The sequence below is a fragment of the Podarcis erhardii genome, assembly GCF_964252035.2.
Source record: "Podarcis erhardii genome assembly, chromosome: 3".
Lineage (NCBI taxonomy): Eukaryota > Metazoa > Chordata > Lepidosauria > Squamata > Lacertidae > Podarcis > Podarcis erhardii.
This window is the reverse complement of record NC_138507.1, coordinates 3,693,032-3,712,053: the sequence shown is the minus strand read 5'-3', so window position 1 is coordinate 3,712,053 and position 19,022 is coordinate 3,693,032. Positions and strand designations below refer to the sequence as shown.

The 19,022-nt window shown below is 45.4% G+C and overlaps 1 protein-coding gene across 1 annotated transcript in view; it reads left to right on the top strand.

Moving 5' to 3' along the window:
* The window catches only part of LOC309338635 (cysteine-rich venom protein helothermine-like), a 46,670-nt gene that overhangs the window by 10,123 nt on the left and 17,525 nt on the right, over positions 1-19,022 (top strand). Inside the window, exons 4-8 of the mRNA XM_081855964.1 lie at positions 44-131; positions 3,583-3,731; positions 4,510-4,604; positions 7,989-8,077; positions 8,374-8,495. Of these exons, the coding sequence (XP_081712090.1) occupies positions 44-131; positions 3,583-3,731; positions 4,510-4,604; positions 7,989-8,077; positions 8,374-8,495 (543 nt within the window). The remainder of the gene's footprint in view (positions 1-43; positions 132-3,582; positions 3,732-4,509; positions 4,605-7,988; positions 8,078-8,373; positions 8,496-19,022) is intronic.

Genomic DNA, 19,022 nt, shown 5'->3' with positions numbered 1-19,022 from the left:
CTATAAACCTGTAACTCACTAATGTATTTTTATCTGTACATAGGAGTGGAGCGATGATATACGAAAGATTGCACAATGGTGGGCAAATCAATGCACATTAGAACACAGTGCGGCATCTGATAGAACACTAAGTAAGTAAAGAACCCATCTTCCAGCAAATGTGAGTTCAAACAGAATATATGCAGGTCTTGGAATCTGCTCCCAAAGTTTGGGGGTTGGGAATGCCTTTTCAGAACTGGAGCCACAGAAGCTGCCCTGTACATACAAACCTATCCATATTTCTCTTTTGAACCAAGCCAAAGACTGTGCTCCTTGAAATGTCTCGCATATACTCCAATAAGTCTTCCAGCAGCCTTAATCTCTGCCATCTATAGCAAATGGTATCCAGGTAACCACCTGGGTGCTGTAAGTTATACATTTATACATATGAATGCCCAAGTGAGGAACTACAGTGAAATCTTGCAGTGTTGCCATAACTTGAAAAGGAGTCTGACAGAACAGGGGTGCGGGGAATCTGCAAGGGGGGAAAGAACACTTTTCTCCTTCCCACCATCCTGAAAGCTGACCCCACTATCATGTAAAAGTGCTGAAGTGCTAAAGTTTGAGATTGGTGTCAGCCCTGAAGTTGAGCCTTTTGTTGGTCTATAGCAGGGAGAAACTTTCCAAAGAGTATGAAAGGGAACATTTCCCCCTTCCCTTTCCTCTTCTGTCCTCTTCTGTCTCCTGAAACCTTAAGTCAGGAGCTCAAGAAGGTACCTTTCCTCCTCCTTCCCTTGTCTCTCCCTCTCTGGGTTCGTCCCCACTTCTGCCTGTCCTGTGGCCACAAAGCAGGCCCCCAAGAGGTTTTCCTCTTCCAAAACACAGGTCTGAGTAGTTTTTCATTTGTCCCACCAATTTCCCTGAGAAAACCCACCACTCTGCAGAAAAACCAATTGTTGTTTGTTCTGATTCAGTGGTAAACAGCAGGTTTTCCCAGGGGGAGGCAGCAGGACAAGGAGAAGTGTGAACGAGCCCTTATTCTCTCTCCCTCTAAGTCTCTCTGCCAACACCCTCAATATTCCATGGCCCCATGCTTCCAATCTTCTGTAGGTTCTGCAAGACAGTGATCTCTGGTCCTTGTCAGGCTATTTTGGTTTGTGCCTATTTAGATTTATTTCCTTTCGATTTTTACAAGTGAGCATACTTCTGTGTACCCTGTATGCAGAAACCTCTGCCATTTAGAGGTGGATGTATTTCACCGCAAAGCTGATAGGCTGAGAAGACCACCCAGGGTCTGCACTAGAGGCAACAAATATAAACTCGCAACAAAATGCAATGCATCCCCAATCTGTAACAGGAGTGCTCCAGTCAGGCTGAAACAGAAATCTTGTAACTCTGAGTCCCCATGAACCACTTCCTTAAATGGGGTGGTGGTGTTCGCTTTCCGTATTGATAAGGACGGGAACATGAAAGAATTAGGGACTGTGTCCTTGCCCCAACTCTTTTTGGCATATTCTTCTCCCTCTTGCTCTCCCATGCCTTCACCTCAACAATTAAAGGAGCAATGGACTCACCATCAGCATGACAAAGACAAACATTCTGGATCTCGATATCACCAGCACTCCACGTAAACAGCATTGGTGACCACATGCTTGAGGTGGTAGAGGGTTTTGCCTACTTGGGTTCCACCATAACCAGTAATCTCTCCAGTAACACTAAGCTGGACAAGCATATTGACAAGGCAGCTATGGCAAAGGCTCACCTCTCCAAAAGGGTATAAGAGAATGGGATGCTAATGATCAACACCAAGAAGAAAGTCTACCAGGCTTGCATGTTCAGTACACTGCTGCATGGAAGTGAGTTGTGGGCAACTAACACCCGCCAAAAGCGACACCTCAGGGCCTTCCATATGTGCTGTGTCGGAAAGATTTTGGGCATATGTGCTGTGTCGGAAAGATTTGGGGTTGCAAAACCATGTAATGTGAGGGGAGAGACTTCCTGGCCCTTTCAATACATGGGACTCCATTCACAGACAAGAGCAGTTTGATAGTGGAATGGACTCATAGAATCATAGAATCATAGAATCATAGAGTTGGAAGGGCCATCGAGTCCAACCCCCTGCCAAACAGGGAACACCATCAGAGCACTCCTGACATATGGTTGTCAAGCCTCTGCTTAAAGACCTCCAAAGAAGGAGACTCCACCACACTCCTTGGCAGCAAATTCCACTGTCAAACAGCTCTTACTGTCAGGAAGTTCTTCCTAATGTTTAGGTGGAATCTTTTTTCTTGTAGTTTGGAACCATTGCTCCATGTCCGCTTCTCTGGAGCAGCAGAAAACAACCTTTCTCCCTCCTCAATGTGACATCCTTTTATATATTTGAACATGGCTATCATATCACCCCTTAACCTCCTCTTCTCCAGGCTAAACATGCCCAGCTCCCTTAGCCGTTCCTCATAAGGCATCGTTTCCAGGCCTTTGACCATTTTGGTTGCCCTCCTCTGGACATGTTCCAGTTTGTCAGTGTCCTTCTTGAACTGTGGTGCCCAGAACTGGACACAGTACTCCAGGTGAGGTCTGACCAGAGCAGAATACAGTGGCACTATTACTTCCCTTGATCTAGATTTCGACTCCTTCGAAAGGTGGAGGGCTCTCCATCACTGGAGGTGTTTAAGCAGAGGTCAGGTGGCCAGCTGTCATGGATGTTTTGGATGAGATTCCTGCATTGCAGGGGGTGGACTAGATGACTCTTGGGGTCCCTTCCAACTCTACAGTTCTATGATTCTGTGATTCTATTACTATGTTTTACGTTTACTGTCAGAGCAGCAGGTCTCAGTATAAAGGTAAAGATAAAGGAGAGGTTTCAACAAAGGAAGAATGTTAAATTTTGTAGTTTTTTGTGAAAAACCAATAAATAAGTTTTCTTTAAAAAAGAATTAGGGGTAAGGTCATTACAGATTTATAGAAAAGAAACTAAGTCCTAGACCAGGGTTGGCAAAAAAAATTTAGCCGCGGGTCAGTCCACTGTCCCTCAGACTTTGTGGCGGGCCAGAGAAGCTGCACCGGGGGGGAGCTGGAATTAGAGGTGAGGGGGGCAAGTAGTCCTCCTCCCCACCCCCCAACCCCAGCCGCTGCGCTTACCTACCCAGGGGCCACTGCTGCTGCTTCTCGTTGGTAGGCAGAGTGAGCTTGTCCGCTCCGCAGGAACACCAAGGTGGCAGGGGCAGGAAGATGAGTGGCGCAAAAGGGCTGGCTCCAGAGAGGGCCTGCTTAAAATGGCGCTCAGCCAGCAAAGCCCAGCCCCCTTCCTCCTCTAGGCAGGGCGGGGAGAAGCCAGGAGGAGGGAGGGAGGAGGTGCCGCCGCAGTGGGGGGGGGATGGAATGGCGCAGGGGGGAAATGGCGCAGCCTGAACAAAAGAATCCCCATGCCGATCCACAGATAGTCCGCGGGCTGGATCCTGAAGGCAATTGGGCCTGATCCGGCCCGTGACCCTTAGTTTGCAGACCCCTGTCCTAGACAGTATAAATGCTACATTTCCTGAAGCACATGCAGAAGTAGGCAAGCCTTCAAGTTCTTGTAAATAATTGTTTTTCCACTTGCAGATGGCATATCCTGTGGTGAAAATCTCTTCATGTCAACTTCCCTCAAGAGTTGGACTGAAGCCATTCGGAGTTGGTATAATGAAAGACATGACTTTCTGTATGCTTCTGGAGCAAAGACGGAAGGAGCCGTGATTGGCCATTACACTCAGGTACTATGACACTGGTCAGAGGTTAAAAAGTTTGAAATATTTATTTACAAATTTAACTAGCTGTTTCAAAAGTGTTTGGAAGGGGCAGACTAGCAAGCCGAGATATCAGTTATTATAGCAAAATATGTCAGTTCTCAAAGCCCAAGAAATGTAACTGAGGATACTGTCAAGAAATTTCAAAATCAGTTAAGCCTAAGATTGAAATTCAATGACAATATCCAAAATGCATTAGCCTTGCTGAATGTTGTGCCATGGTAAAGGAAATGTTCACTACCTGGCTATGTTTGATTCCCTCATAACATCTTCATCCTTGTTGAGGTTTCCAATTATTTTTTAAAAATAATCTATTTCACTATCTTTAATTTCTCAAAGCAGTTCACAAGAGTATTTAAAACAAATCACATGGACCCAAATGCCTTTGCAAGGTAGACAGAGAGGTTTTTACTCCTGAACAGCTCTTTATGGGAAGTAAGTTTGAATACATTACACAAACTGACAATTCTATAGGAGAAGTTTGCATCAATGCATGTCTCTTAGACGGATTTGTGATGAATCATATTTATTATTTACTAGAGATGTAGGAGGGGAATTCTATTCAGTTTGCATTTAAAGGCAAACCTATTGCACTGTACATGTTAGGGGAAGGTGGGATCTGTGCAATAGAATTGCAGCACGGAGATAGGATGTGGAGGGCCCATTTCAATACTCCTTAAGGTTGTCATGTTGTGCACTCAGATTTACAGTGTGATCACATTCATGTTCATTTGTGTATCTGCAGGTGGTTTGGTATAATTCGCATCTAATCGGATGTGCTATTGCCTTCTGCCCAGACCAAGAATACCAGTACTACTATGTTTGCCAGTACAGTCCTGCGTATGTATTAACAGAAGAATTTGCTGCCTCTTGCAATGCTGTTTTTATCTTTAAGTTTAGGGTTAGCAGCCAACCTGTATTCTGTACCATTGACCAATAACATTGTACTTTTTTGAGAAATCCTCACAGGGAACTGGAAAACCAGATTCAGCCAGACTCCACCCTGCTGCTTCCAGTTTCCTCCAAGCTCTATACCAGGGGTCAGCAAAAAAAAATTAGTCGTGGGCCGGTCCACTGTCCCTCAGACCTTGTGGTGGGCCAGAGAAGCAGAACAATGGGGAAGCTGGAAGAAGAGGCGAGGGGGGCAAGTAGTCCTCCTCCCCACCCCCCCCCACCCCAGCCCCAGCCGCTGTGCTTACCTTCCCTGGGGCTGCCACCACCACCACCGCTGCTGCTGCTGCTTCTCGTGGGTAGGAAGAGCGAGCACATCTGCTCCACTCTCTGGCCCACAGGAGCAACAGCGCCAGGGCGGCGGAGGGAAGATGAGCGGCGCAAAAGGGCTGGCTCCAGAGAGGGGCTGCTGAAAATGGTGCTCAGCCAGCTCAGCCCAGCCCCCTTCCTCCTCTAGGCAGGGCAGGGAGAAGCCAGGAGGAGGGAGGGATCCACAAACTGATCCACAAACAGTCCGCGGGCCAGATCCTGAAGGCCGTGGGGCCTGATCTGGCCCATGGGCCTTCGTTTGCCGACCCCTGTTCTATACCTATTCCCCGTCAGAGTCTGCTTCATGCCATTTATATGTTCTGTCAGTATTGAGAGGTACAGTAAGGATCCTTTTCTGGTGCATATGGGAATGAGTTTCCCTTCTCTGCCTTCTCTCTTGGCTGCAGCCACCTGGGATTTTCTTCTGCATAATGCGCCTGGATGTGTTCAGTATAATGTGTTCTGCATAATGTGCCCTGTGCCTGGAGGTGGCATGTGAATGACACAACTCCATGAGGGCAGCCGACTGCAGGGGTCAATCCTACACAGTTGGCAGATTTCAATCTTGACCTCCAAAGCGCAAACAAAACATATTATATGCTCAAAGTACTACTGCTGTGTAGTTCCTTTCAGTAACTGCTTTCCTTTCTTTTCAAGGCAGCCTGCAGCATCTTGCTCCTATGTGGTGGTTTCCTCTACTACAGGAGGATAGGAAAATTGTTAAGCAAAACAAATCTATTTAGTTGGGTGCAGCACATAACCTGCCACTAGTTTTGTTTACCTATTCATATTGGTGCTTCCCTACTTGCGGCCTTCCTCATATGTCACTAGGGACTCAGCTACCTTAGTAAAGAAACAAGGAACTGAATGTGTTTTAAACATGCAACACCAGATGGCGCCAGAGAGCAGTAATTGTTTAAAACTACATTTCTCATAGGAATTTTCTCTTTTGTTAAAATGAACTAATTTCTGACTAATTTATAGTGTTTTCCCCCTGTGTTTAAATCTACCCTATGTCTCATATTCATTGCTGAATATATCTTACACAATAAACATGTAAAAGTATTGTCTCATGGCAGTTCACTTGGCTGCCAGCAGGTGGCACTGTGAACTGCAGGGTGATGGCAGACTGAGCTCCCAGAGCTATGGGGCCGTTGCAGCCGTGTTGCAGGGTGAGGAAGGGGTCGTTGTAACCCTTTTCTCTAATCCCAGTTATGCAGAGGCTGAATATGATTCCACAACCGCAACAGCAATGAATCGGCATATCCTCAAGAAAAACACTTCACAAACAGCCCTGAGACTTGATCTCTCATTAAGAAAAGAAGTTTGGGGCTTCAACCTTAGCTTAGATGAAGCCCCGATCTTCAGTGCCTGCCAGTTAAACTTTGGGTAGCAAAGCCCTCTGCTGGGAGCTGGAATGATCTGGCCAAGGTCATATGGATTTCATTGGATGGTTAATGGAACAGTTAAATAAAATCTGTGAATTCTTTTTGCCCAAAGTAGCTAATATGGTTTGGTTTCTTCACCCCATAACTTCCAAGGCACAAAATGTTCTGTTCTGTTTTGTATTGCTTTGTTTGAGTGTTGTTGTTTTTTCTGATTAAACCTGGCCATGACCCACCCCAAACAGTGTTTGTTATGACCCCTGTATGCATCCCTGATCCAGACAGACAGTTGGAGGCTGCAGTGGCATCCAGTGTGGAGCTGACTCTGGCTCAGGGTTCAGGGCAGTCTAACTATGGAAGATGGGGAGACAGCTGCTGCAGATGGACAAGAACACCCAGAGGGACACCCCAGGCCACTAGGGCCTATAGGGCCAGAGCCTGGACCCTCACAGGCCCCTTCCACCAGGGGCATAGCATGGTGGGGCCAGGGAGGCCGTGGCCCCAGGCACACAATTTTGAGGGGGTGCAAACTAGGTGCCCCCCAAGGACCCCCATCCTGCCCTGCCTGCTGCCAGGGGTCTCTGGGCCCTGGAGCCTGGCCTAGCTGCAATAATAATAATAACAATAATAATAATAAATTTTATTTATATTCCGCCCTCCCCAGCCAAAGCTAGGCTCAGGGCGGCTAACATCAATAAAACAGTACAACGGTACAATGCTTTGTCCCTGGCCCCCTCACTAAATGGCTGCCCAGCCTGTGCTCACTCGCTCCTTGCTTAGTGAGCAGGCACGGACAGAGGGATGCAGGCGAGGGGCAACCCCAGCATGGCCCAGCCCAACACTTCTCTCTGCGGGCATCAGGGAGAATCAGCCACCAAGGGTTGTGTCAGCCAGCTGGGCTGCCCCTGCACTGGGGGGAAGCAGCACAGCACCCCCCCGCTTGGCTCCAGTGGTGAGGGCTGGATTGGCGTGGCAGGGTCTGTTCATCCTCGGCGCCCCGCCTCTGCCTGGCATGCATGTGCAGGCACCCCAGGCATCGCCAAACAAGACGATGCCGCTGCGTGCCAGGAGCACACCAGAGGTGAGGTTAAGGAATGAAGGAAGAGTGCCAGTGGCCAGGGGGATGTCCCTTTAAGGCTCTGAAGCAGCTCTGGAGCCTGAAGGAAGCGCCTGAATAGAAGGCCTCAGTCTGCCCCCAGCCTTTCTTGGAGCAAGTTACTCGCTTGGTGCCTAGATGAATGATAGAAGGGTGTGTGAATGTGTGTTGAAAGTAGGCTTTACGTTAATGGTACTGGCCCTAACCAACACTGGAATGTGGCCCCTGGAAAGCTCTCCCGAATGCAGTGTGGCCCTTGGGCTGGAAAAGATCCCACAGCCCTGATGCAGTGGCCAACATCTGTTTTTGGAGTGGGCATCAACCCCTCTAGCTAGCTGTTCTCTTCTATACCCCACACAGCCCCTTCCCCTCCTAACATATTTGTTGTGTGGAAGATTGAGCAACTGGTGCCATTTAAGAAGGCCATCTCTCAAGACAGAGAAAAAAAAGATATAAACTGCTGGTTTCCATTTATCATTCCAGAGGGAACATCAAAGGCAAGATTGCCACCCCCTACGAAGCAGGAGAACCCTGTGGGCGCTGCCCAAACGATTGTGACAAGGGATTATGCAGTAAGTTTGAGAATGTTAAACTATTGTGAGGCAAAAAGATACTGGCAAACTCTGAGTGCCCTTAAAGAAGTTTGTGAAATTATCCATAACCATAACCCTTCTCTTAAAAACAAATATTCAACACCAACTGGGCCCCAGAGTTTGCTATGGTAGGAAACAGGGTGCTGAGCCTTTAGTCTGATCCAGCAGGAGGCTCTCCGAGAGAGTCATTTTTGTTTTGTTTAAATTTTCTCCAGTTTGTAACTCTCTCTCTCTCTCTCTCTCTCTCTCTCTCTCTCTCTCTCTCTCATTTTTAGCCAATCCATGCACAGAAACAAATCTTTATAGCAACTGCGCAAGCTTAAAGGATCAAGTGGGATGTGATCATCCTATAATGGAAAAATGTGAGGCTTCTTGCAAATGTCCCACACAAATAATATAAGGCTCCTGAATTTCTTACTTATACCAACCATCTCTTTGTAGTAATATAACAATACGTTTTGCTAAATTAGACTATTGTTAATTTTTGATTATCACTGATCCATAGACAAAACCATTTTATATGTAAATGGTTTCTAATAATTTTTTTACATGTAATTGTAATTGTTTATAGTTATTACAAAAATGAATTTAACATTAGAATTTTCCTCTCTGTCTGATCTGCAGTCAAACTAATAAAGCTTTTGAGTCTGAGAAAACAAAAGAAAATGTTTTGATTTCCTTGTGACTACGGAATGTAGCAAATTGCAGTTTGACCATTTGTGCTCAGGGTGTGGACAGCAAGAATCCCACAAAGAAAGAGAAATGGCCAGAACTGGTTACAACTAAGCCACTTTGACCTAGCAGAGGGTGCAAGGATCCAAATATTGGGCAGCCCGGCTCTGGGCAGAAGCACGCAGCCAATCTGCAGGCTGGGAAATGTTAGTGGAAGGTCAGAGAACTTTGAGTTCATGAGCCACTGTTGCCATCCTGCAGGTCACAGGCATTCCAGGGCCAAAGCTGGTTTGTGTCCAGAAGCAACACCCAAACACCTCCTCCAGAGAGTCCCCATTGAGAAGCAGAGAGCCCAATGCCTGCAGCACCTGCCAGAAACTAAGGACAACATCATCAATAAATGTAACATCCATGCCAAGAATAACAGGGCTCTGGGGAAGGCAAAATCCCCTCCCCCAATGCCCAGCTCCATCAACCTTTCTCCATAGCAAAGGCTGAGTGCTGCAAAACAAGAATTCAAGAAGTTCAGGGCCAAGATGGCAATTGTCACAAGGCATGCCAGCTCTTCTCGTTTGGAGCTGACCCAAACCAGAGGGGAGAGGCTCTTCCTGCAGTCTGCCCCGAGGTCCCACCCCCAGGAGCTCAGCTGGCCTACCTGATTGGTGCCTGGGACACAGCCATGGACCACAGTGTGGCCGGTCTGCAGATCACCATCTGGCCATATCAATGAGGCAGTCAAGGCCCCCCCTCCCCGGTCATCACTCCATGATGCACATGGTGGTCAGTTTTGACTTAGTGGCCTATTCCACTACATTCACAACTTGCCTTACCCGATTATTAGTTTTTCTGACTTTTAATAATATTACTAACATTGCCCTTTCCATGGCATTTTGTGTTGTTTGTTCTTAAGCATCATGGTCCAGAGTGAGGAGCAGCAGCAAAATGTGTGCTTGGTAGGGGTCCTGTGAGCTTCATCTTCCTGCTTGCCCACCCCCACCTTGCTGTGCCATTCTGCCTCTCCTGCACCTCCTAGGTGAGCCTGCTGCCCTCAGATGCTGTGGAAGTCGATGCCCCATGGTAAGACTCAGCTGACAGCTCAATTGGCTGCTGTACATGGAATGGGATAGGAGAGGCACCGTTTTTGCTTCAGGCAGCAAACTGTGTTGGTCCGGCTCTGCACAGTGACTGTTGGCAAACTGTTCCTATGGGTAATAATGTAACTTCTGCTGCATTTGAAAGCCATTTACCCTTTTCCAACTTTCAGGTTGACGACTGGTTCAGCCTTGCTTGGAATTTATTTGCTATCATTGCAGGGTCATCATCCATCTCACTCATTCCATGATGACACTGTATACTACTTTGCTTGGTAAGCATCCTGAGGGCTTCATTTTCCCACTTGCCCACCCCCAACTTGCTGCGCCATAAGATTGTGGGAACCAACTGTGTTAATTCTCCCAGCTCATTTGTGCCTCAGAAGGATATGGAAATGTCACTGAGGAAGTCCATGTTGAGCTGCGTCCAGGTTAAACTGCAGAACACACTGGTGTGTGCAGGCAAAGGAATGAATGGAAGAAACTTAAAAGTGCAGTAAAACATGTGTGCTGCAGTACTGGAATTTGTGGTTTAGGAATTATTCCAGTTCACCCAGAATTCAGGAAGACTGGGATGTAGGAATGCTCTGGCACCAGTGGCGTAGCGTGGGGGGTGCAGTGGGGGCCGGCCGCACCGGGCGCAACATCTGGGGGTTAGGGTTAGGGGGCGCAAATCCACGGGTTAGGGGGCGCAAATTACTTGCCTTGCCCCGGGTGCTGACAACCCACGCTACGCCACTGTCTGGCACCAACCAGAAGAACAGCTGTACATAGCTTTGGGACTTCCTTAGTGGGAAGCAATGCACAACTCTAACAAACCTATACAATGAAAAGCTGTAATAGGTGAAGTCACCAGGCCTCCCTAAACTAACCATTTCTCTTTACCTGTCGCCTCTTTTCAAATGAAACCTATCTATTCCAGATTCTCAATATAGTGCGTCTAACAAAATGATTTTTCAAGTCCACATTCACTTTGACCTTGTCATACGACATATATCCATGTCATTCAAACCTCAAATCATGACATTCTAATTCCAAAACCCTCCTATTTCTTAGGATCACCCACTACAGTGGAACCTTGACAAAAGTCAAGTCTATTATAAGTCGTTTTGGACTAAGTCCAATTGCGATCTGGAAATGAGTGCTCCGGGTCGGGCCCAGCTGCTGTTTTAGGGGTTGCTTTTCATTGTCTGGTTCCTGTTGAGTGTGTTTCCTTTGTTAATTGAGTCCCACTTGTTAATTGAGGCTTCCTGTTTGAGTCTGCCAGCTGTTGAGTCCCGTGCACCCAAGCAACACAGAGGTGATATTTGGAGGTTTTGTTTTTGCTTTTTGAAAATTTTTATTTTTTTGCATTTTGGTTTGTGTGGCTTTTTCGGTTTTTTGACTGTGGCTTCGTTTTATGGGACTGACCTGTGACTGTGCCTTGTGACTTCGTTTTTGTGACTTGTGTTGTAACCGTGTGGAACCTAGTTCAGCTACTGGTTGATTGTGTGACTGCAAAAATGGATAAAAGTCCCCCATCCAAACAATGGCTATCATCAGTGCATGTAAGAAAAAAAAGAAATGTTAATTTTTTTTCATCTACAATACTGTCTTATTTATTTTATAGTACTGTACATTGATTATTGCCTTCATTTCATGGATCAATGGTCTCGTTAGACAGTAAAATTCATGTTAAATTGCTGTTTTAGGGGGTGTTTTTCATTGTCTAGAACAGATCAATCCATTTTCAATTACTTTCTATAGGAAAGCACGCCTTGTTTTAAGTCCACTTTGTTTTAAGACCGGACCTCCGGAACAGAATTTCCCAGCTGCCAGCCGCCTAGTCGCAGCCTTGTTTCCTGGGGGTCAGATCCTGGCACGACGGGAAAGCTGTGTCTGGGTATTCCTCTGAATGGCGGCATTTGCTTAGCCAGCGAACCATGGAACAGGCAGAAAGGAAAGGAGGAGCCAAGGATTCCTCCGAAGGGTGCCATTTCTTCGCCCGCAAACCACGGAACATGTGGAAAGGAAAGGAGGAGCCAAACATTCCTCTGAAGGGCGCCATTTCCTTAGCCCACGAACCACAGAACATGCAGAAAGGCATTGCCATTCAAATGGTGTGCGTGGACCACCAATGGTGTGCATGGACCACTTACCTCCCGCCCCGCCCCCCCCCCCATTTTATTCAAGTTGGCACCCCCGCTGCCAAAACTTTCAACTGCCTCTCCTCTGCTGTACGGTTGCTCAGATACAGATTCAAGCCAGGGATGTCAGCTCACATCACACTCCTACATGAAGGTTATATTGAGCCTATCTGGGGCACAGAGGGTATTTTGGTTGATGTGAATCAACAGGAAAAAGGGGTAAGTTAGGTGAAAAAATTGGATGTTATGGGATGTAAATTAGGCCACATCTTTATTGATTCCAGGTGTAGGTTGGATTTGGCTGGGGCCAAATCTGTATTGGCCAGAATTCAAAGAAAGAGATAGTGGGAAAGCCGACTAATCCAAGCGGCTGGCACGGGAATTTCCCAGCTGCTGGCCGCCAAGTTGCAGTCTTGTTTCCTGGGGGTCAGAGCCTGGCACGATGGGAAAGCTGTGTCTGGGTATTCCTCTGAATGGCGGCATTTGCTTAGCCAGCGAACCAGGGAACATTCGGAACGGAAAGGAGGAGCCAAGCATTCCTCCGAAGGGCGCCATTTCCTTAGCCAGAGAACCAGGGAACATGCGGAAGGGAAAGAAGGAGCCAAGCATTCCTCCTGGAGTCAAGGTAATCCATTGCATTTATGGCCTCGTAATGTGTGAATAATTTGTTTAAATAAATAAATAAATGAAACCTCCCTTCTTTAATTAAAAAAGCAGAGGGAGAAATGATTCTTGATGCCTTTGTTAATCATATGCCTGTGGCTTTGTTTAATAAGGTTGAATTGAATCATAGAATCATAGAATCATAGAGTTGGAAGAGACCACAAGGGCCATCGAGTCCAACCCCCTGCCAAGCAGGAAACACCATCAGCTGGACAGTTTAGATTTGGGATTTTTGTTATCCCACTTTTGAAAGACTGGTTAAAGAAAAATATGTATATCTTTTCCAATCCCAAATCAATGAATGTAAGAGCTTGTTCTCAACATGCTTACTTAAAATGTTTTCTCTCTAAAGAGCCAGTGTGGTGTAGTGCTTAAGAGCGGTGGACTTGTAATCTGGTGAACCAGGTTCGCTTCCCCACTCCTCCACATGCAGCTGCTGGGTGACCTTGGGCTACTACTACTTCTTCTTCTTCTTCTTCTTCTTCTTCTTCTTCTTCTTCTTCAAGAGTACAGTGAAGCTGCCTGCGAGATATCAAACGGCAAGGAGTTCCAAAGTGTAGGGGCCACTGCATCAGTTTCTTACAGATGCAGAATGGGAATTATGTGGCTGAATCCCACCCAAGACTAGTGATGGTCTGAAGGTACTCTTTGCTCTGCTCTCAATTTGCCATACTCACAGCAACTTGTTTTCTCTCAGGGTGACTCAGGAGGGAAGTAAAAGGCACCACAGCCAGATCTCTCGCCAAACTCCTTTGCCTTGGCATTTCATTCAACTTCGCTTCTGGCTTTCCCCAGTTCTGACCATGGCAACTGCATTGTAGGATGTTGAACTAGATGCCCCTCTAGCCCCTTCTAACTCTATGGTTCTTTGATTCTGTGACTTCATAATCCGTCCATTCCTGTGCAAAGACTTCCTTGCCCTCAGCCTTCCACTCTCTGCCCCAGATGTTCATCTCCTTGTGGTTTTAGGCCCCATCTGCACCATACATTTAAAGCAATGTCACACCTATTTACACTCTAAAATCCTGGGAACTGGAGTTTTTTAAGGGTGCTGAGAGGCTAGTTCTTCTTCCTACGGGATTCTGGGGCTTGCAGCTCTGAGAGGGGAACACAGCTATTAGATTTTGGGCATACTGCATTTTTTGTGTGTATAACAGGCCCCCATATATAAGACCCAAAATTTGGGGACTCGAAATTAAGAAAATGGGGGGAAATTGCACAGAGTTGTTGAGCTTTTATTGGGGGGGACCAACAATGCCAATCAAACGCGTCGCAGAAGCAAAATATTCTCTGCACGCTCGCCACCAGCAGCCACCAATTGCCCGCCCAATTGCCACAGAAGCAGCCTCTTTGGAGGAGGCCATGTGCTTTAAATGTATGCTGTGCATGTGAGCGATGTTGCATCAAGCCAGCATTATCCCACACGTTCGAGTGCACTTTCTCATCTCTTACACTTTGGGGGGGAGTGGGTTTGTTGTGCAAGGCCTCCCAACTGCCTTCAACTGCCCAACCACAATTTGCTGGGATGTGGCTGAATCCCACCCAAGACTAGCGATGGTCTGGAGGTACTCTTTGCTTTGCTCTCAATTTGCTTTCTCTCTTGTGTTGATCCATATTGGATTGAGGATTGAGAATTGGACCCTTCCTTCCCCCTGTTCTAACAGCCATACTCACAGCAACCCGTTTGCTCTCAGGGTGACTCAGGAGGGAAGCAAAAGGCACCACGGCCAGATCTCTCGCCAAACTCCTTCCCTTGGCATTTCATTCAACTTCGCTTCTGGCCTTCCCCAGTTCCGACCATGGCAACTGCATTGTAGGATGTTGAACTAGATGACCCTCTAATCCCTTCTAGTTCTATGGTTCTTTTTTTGTGTATAACAGGCCCCAGCAAATTGTGGTTGTGCAGCTGAAGGCAGTTGGGAGGCCTTCCACAACAAACCCACTCCCCCCCAAAGTGTAAGAGATGAGAAAGTGCACTGGAATGTGTGGGATCAAGCTGGCTTGATGCAACATCGCTCACATGCACAGCATACATTTAAAGCACATGGCCTCCTCCAAAGAACCTAGAGAACTGTAGTTTACCCCTCACAGCGCTACAATTCCCAGGACCCTAAACAAACTACAGATTTGTCTGTGAGATTGTCTTACCCCATACATGCCCTCTCAGACTGCTTTGATCTGTGGAGCTGGCATTGTTACAGGGGGCACATAATACCTGTTCTGCATCTGTAAGAAACTGATCTTTTAATGTGGTGGCCCCTACACTTTGGAACTCCCTGCCAATTGATATCTTGCAGGCAGCTTCACTCTTCACTCTTTTTGGCACCCACTTAAAGCATTTTTGTTTAGACAAGCCTCCTCCTCTGTCTGAAATACTGACGTGTTTATGTTTCCTGCTGGTTTTAATTTACTGAATGTTTTCATTGTTTTTACTAATGATTTTATTGTTGTATTCTTTGTATAAACCCCTTTGAGGGATTCTGTGTTTTTTTAAGAATCTAACAGCATATAAACTTGTATGAAATGCATACATGCATACATCAATGTATGGTGTAGATGCAACTGCCGTCTAACCTCCCTGGAAACAAATCAGAATGAATGTGCAGTAAAACAAGTTCCTCAAGCCTTAAGGTGTTGTTTTGTTTTTATTTTTGAAGGGGTGATGGTTGTAGCCCAGGACTTAAGGCTTCTTTGTTTTTGGGGGTGTTGGCTGTAGCCGCACTTTTTCATTAGACAGCGCAGGCATGAGTCCCCAATCATCTAGTTGATGTGCCGGCAAAGCGCAACTGTGCCCTTCTTGATCTGGGGCAAATCAGAAGTGATCTCCATGGAGACCACGTAATTGTTGCATTGGCAAGTGGTGCCTCTCCCAGCACTGGTTTCATAGACGGTACACACGTACAGGTGAAACTCGAAAAATTAGAATATTGTGGAAAAGTTCGTTTATTTCAGTAATTCAACTTAAAAGGTGAAACTAATATATGAGATAGACTCATGACATGCAAAGCGAGATATGTCAAGCCTTTATTTGTTATAATTGTGATGTTTATGGTGTATGGCTGATGAAAACCCCAAATTAACAATCTCAGAAAATTAGAATATTAAATGAAATCAGCAAAACAAGGACTGCAAATAGAGCAATATTGCACCTCTAAGAAGTAGAAGCATGCATATGTACTCAGTACTTGGTCTGGGCCCCTTTTGCATCAATTACTGCCTCAATGCCGCATGGCATGGATGCTATCAGCCTTTGGCACTGCTGAGGTGTTATGGAAGACCAGGAAGCTTCAATAGCAGCCTTCAGCTCTTCTGCATTGCTCAGTCTCATGTCTCTTATCTTTCTCTTGGCAATTCCCCATAGATTCTCTATGGGGTTCAGGTCAGGCGAGTTTGCTGGCCAATCAAGCACAGTAATCCCATGTCCATTGAATCAGGTTTTGGTACTTTTGGCAGTGTGGGCAGGTGACAAAGTCCTACTGGAAAATGAAATCAGCATCCCCATAAAGCTCGTCTGCTGTAGGAAGCATGAAGTGCTCCAAAATCTCCTGGTAGATGGCTACATTGACCCTGGACTTAATGAAGCACAGTGGACCAACACCAGCTGATGACATGGCTCCCCAAATCTCTTTTCTGATGAGAGCAGCTTTTGCATCTCATTTGGAAACCAAGGACCCAGAGTCTGGAGGAAGAATGGGGAGGCACACAATGCCAGATGCTTGAAGTCCAATGTGAAGTTTCCACAGTCTGTGTTGATTTGGGGAGCCATGCCATCAGCTGGGAGATCAGAGTTCGACTCCTCGGTCGGCCATGAAGGTCACTGGTTCCTTGGGTCAGTCACACTCTCTCAGCCTGACCTACCATGCAAGATGGTTGTGGGGATAAAACAGGGAGGAGGCAAACTTAAGTACACCACCTTGAGCTCCTTGAGGGCTATAAATGTGATAAATAAATAAATAAATAAATATCCTTTACGTCCAATATTACATAGAAAGCGAAGCATTCTTTATGTGAAATAGCCTTTGTGTGAGGGGCATCGGCAATAATATTTCCAGTTTGCATAGCAGCCAACTCCTAATATTTGGGGGAGCCAAGGTCCCCCACAGGTGATGGTCATTGCCATTCAAATGGTGTGCATGTGCTGCATCTTGTGGTCAGTTATGCAGGGTGGGGCTTACCTGAGCCCTCCCAATATTTATTCAAGTTGCCACCCCTGCCAGTTGGGATGCTAAAACTGCCACATCCTAAGCATAATTGTTCAGAAGAAAACCCCTCTGAGTTTGAAGGAAGCTGTTCCCAAGCAGGTATGCACAGAACTGCAGTATCAATAACCTTCCATATTTCTTTTTTTTTTTAATAATTTTTATTAATTTTACAACATAAACAAAATACAAACGAACATAACACGACTTCCCCATACCTCCCCTTCACTGCATCCTTGTTTTAAAATTTTTTAGCAATCCTTCATCCACTTTTATATTTAATTCTCTTTAAAATTTTCTTAAGCTTAAATTTTTACAGCTGTAATTCTTTATATCAAATCCCTTGACATCTTAACATTCCAAAATTTTACAACAATTTTTAAGATAAATTTTAAATTTTTCCCAGTCCTCTTCCACTGTCTCTCTCCTCTGGTCACGAATTCTGCCGGTCATCTCTGCCAGTCCCATAAATTCAGTCACCTTGGTCTGCCATTCTTCCAGAGTGGGTAGTTCTTTAGTCTTCCAATACTTTGCCAAAAGAATTCTTGCTGCTGTAGTTGCGTACATAAAAAATGTTCTATCTTTCTTTGGAATCATTTGGCCTACCATGCCCAAGAGAAAAGCCTCCGGTTTCTTTGCAAATGTCCACTTAAGGATTTTCTTAATTTCATTATAGATCATTTCCCAGTAGGCCTTAATCTTCGGGCAGGTCCACCAAAGATGATAAAAAGTTCCTTCGCATTCATTACACTTCCAACAGTTGTTATTGGGCAAATGATATATCTTTGCAAGCTTGACTGGGGTCATGTACCACCTATAGATCATTTTCATTATATTCTCTTTTAAGGCACTACATGCCGTGAATTTAATACCTGTGGTCCATAACTGCTCCCAGTCAGCAAACATAATATCATGTCCAATGTCTTGTGCCCACTTAATCATAGCTGATTTAACCGTTTCATCCTGTGTGTTCCATTTTAGCAGCAGATTATACATTCTAGACAAATTCTTAGTATTGGGTTCTAACAATTCTGTTTCTAGCTTTGACCTCTCCTTCTGGAATCCTAGTTTCCTGTCCTGCTTAAAGGTCTCATTAATCTGGTAATAATGTAGCCAGTCTCGGACTTTAGGTTTTAATTTCTCAAAACTCTGTAGTTTCAACTTTTCACCATCATATTCTATAATTTCACAATATTTTGGCCAGTCTGAATCCATGTTCAGTCTTTTTACCGCCTTAGCTTCCATTGGTGACAACCACCTGGGGGTTTTACTCTCCAACAAATCTTTATATCGATTCCATACATTATACAGTGCTTTCCTAACAATATGGTTTTTAAAGTTTCTATGAACCTTTACCTTGTCGTACCATAAGTATGCATGCCAACCAAAGTTATTGTCGTAGCCTTCCAGATCCAAGATATCTGTATTCTCAAGAAGTAGCCATTGTTTCAGCCAGCAAAAAGCTGCTGCTTCATAGTAAAGTCTTAAGTCCGGCAGGGCGAAACCCCCTCTATCCTTTGCATCAGTCAAAATCTTAAATTTTATTCTGGGCTTTTTGCCCTGCCAGACAAATTTAGATATATCTTTCTGCCACTTCTTGAAACAATCCATCTTATCTAAAATTTGCAATGTCTGGAACAAAAATAACAATCTCGGCAATACATTCATCTTGATAACAGCAATTCGACCTAACAAGGAAAGTCTCAGCCTGGACCATATATCAAGATCTTTCTTCACTTCCAACCAACATTTCTCATAATTATCTTTAAATAGGTTCACATTCTTAGATGTTAAATTCACCCCCAGATATTTCACTCTTTTTGCAATTTCCAAACCGGTTTCCCTTTGGAAACTATCTTTTTCCCCCATCGTTAGATTTTTTTCCAACACCTTTGTCTTATGTTTGTTTAATTTAAAACCTGCTACTTGACCAAATATTTCAATTAATTCCAGAACTCTTTTTGTACTGGCTTCTGGCTGTTGCAATGTCAAAACTAGGTCATCTGCAAATGCTCTTAACTTATAATGTTTAGTTCCGACCTGTATTCCTTTAACCAGCTGGTCCCTTCTAATCATATTCAGCAAGACCTCCAGTACCGATATAAACAATAGGGGGGATATTGGGCATCCCTGTCGTGTCCCTTTCTCAATTGGGATCTCGTCCATGACCATA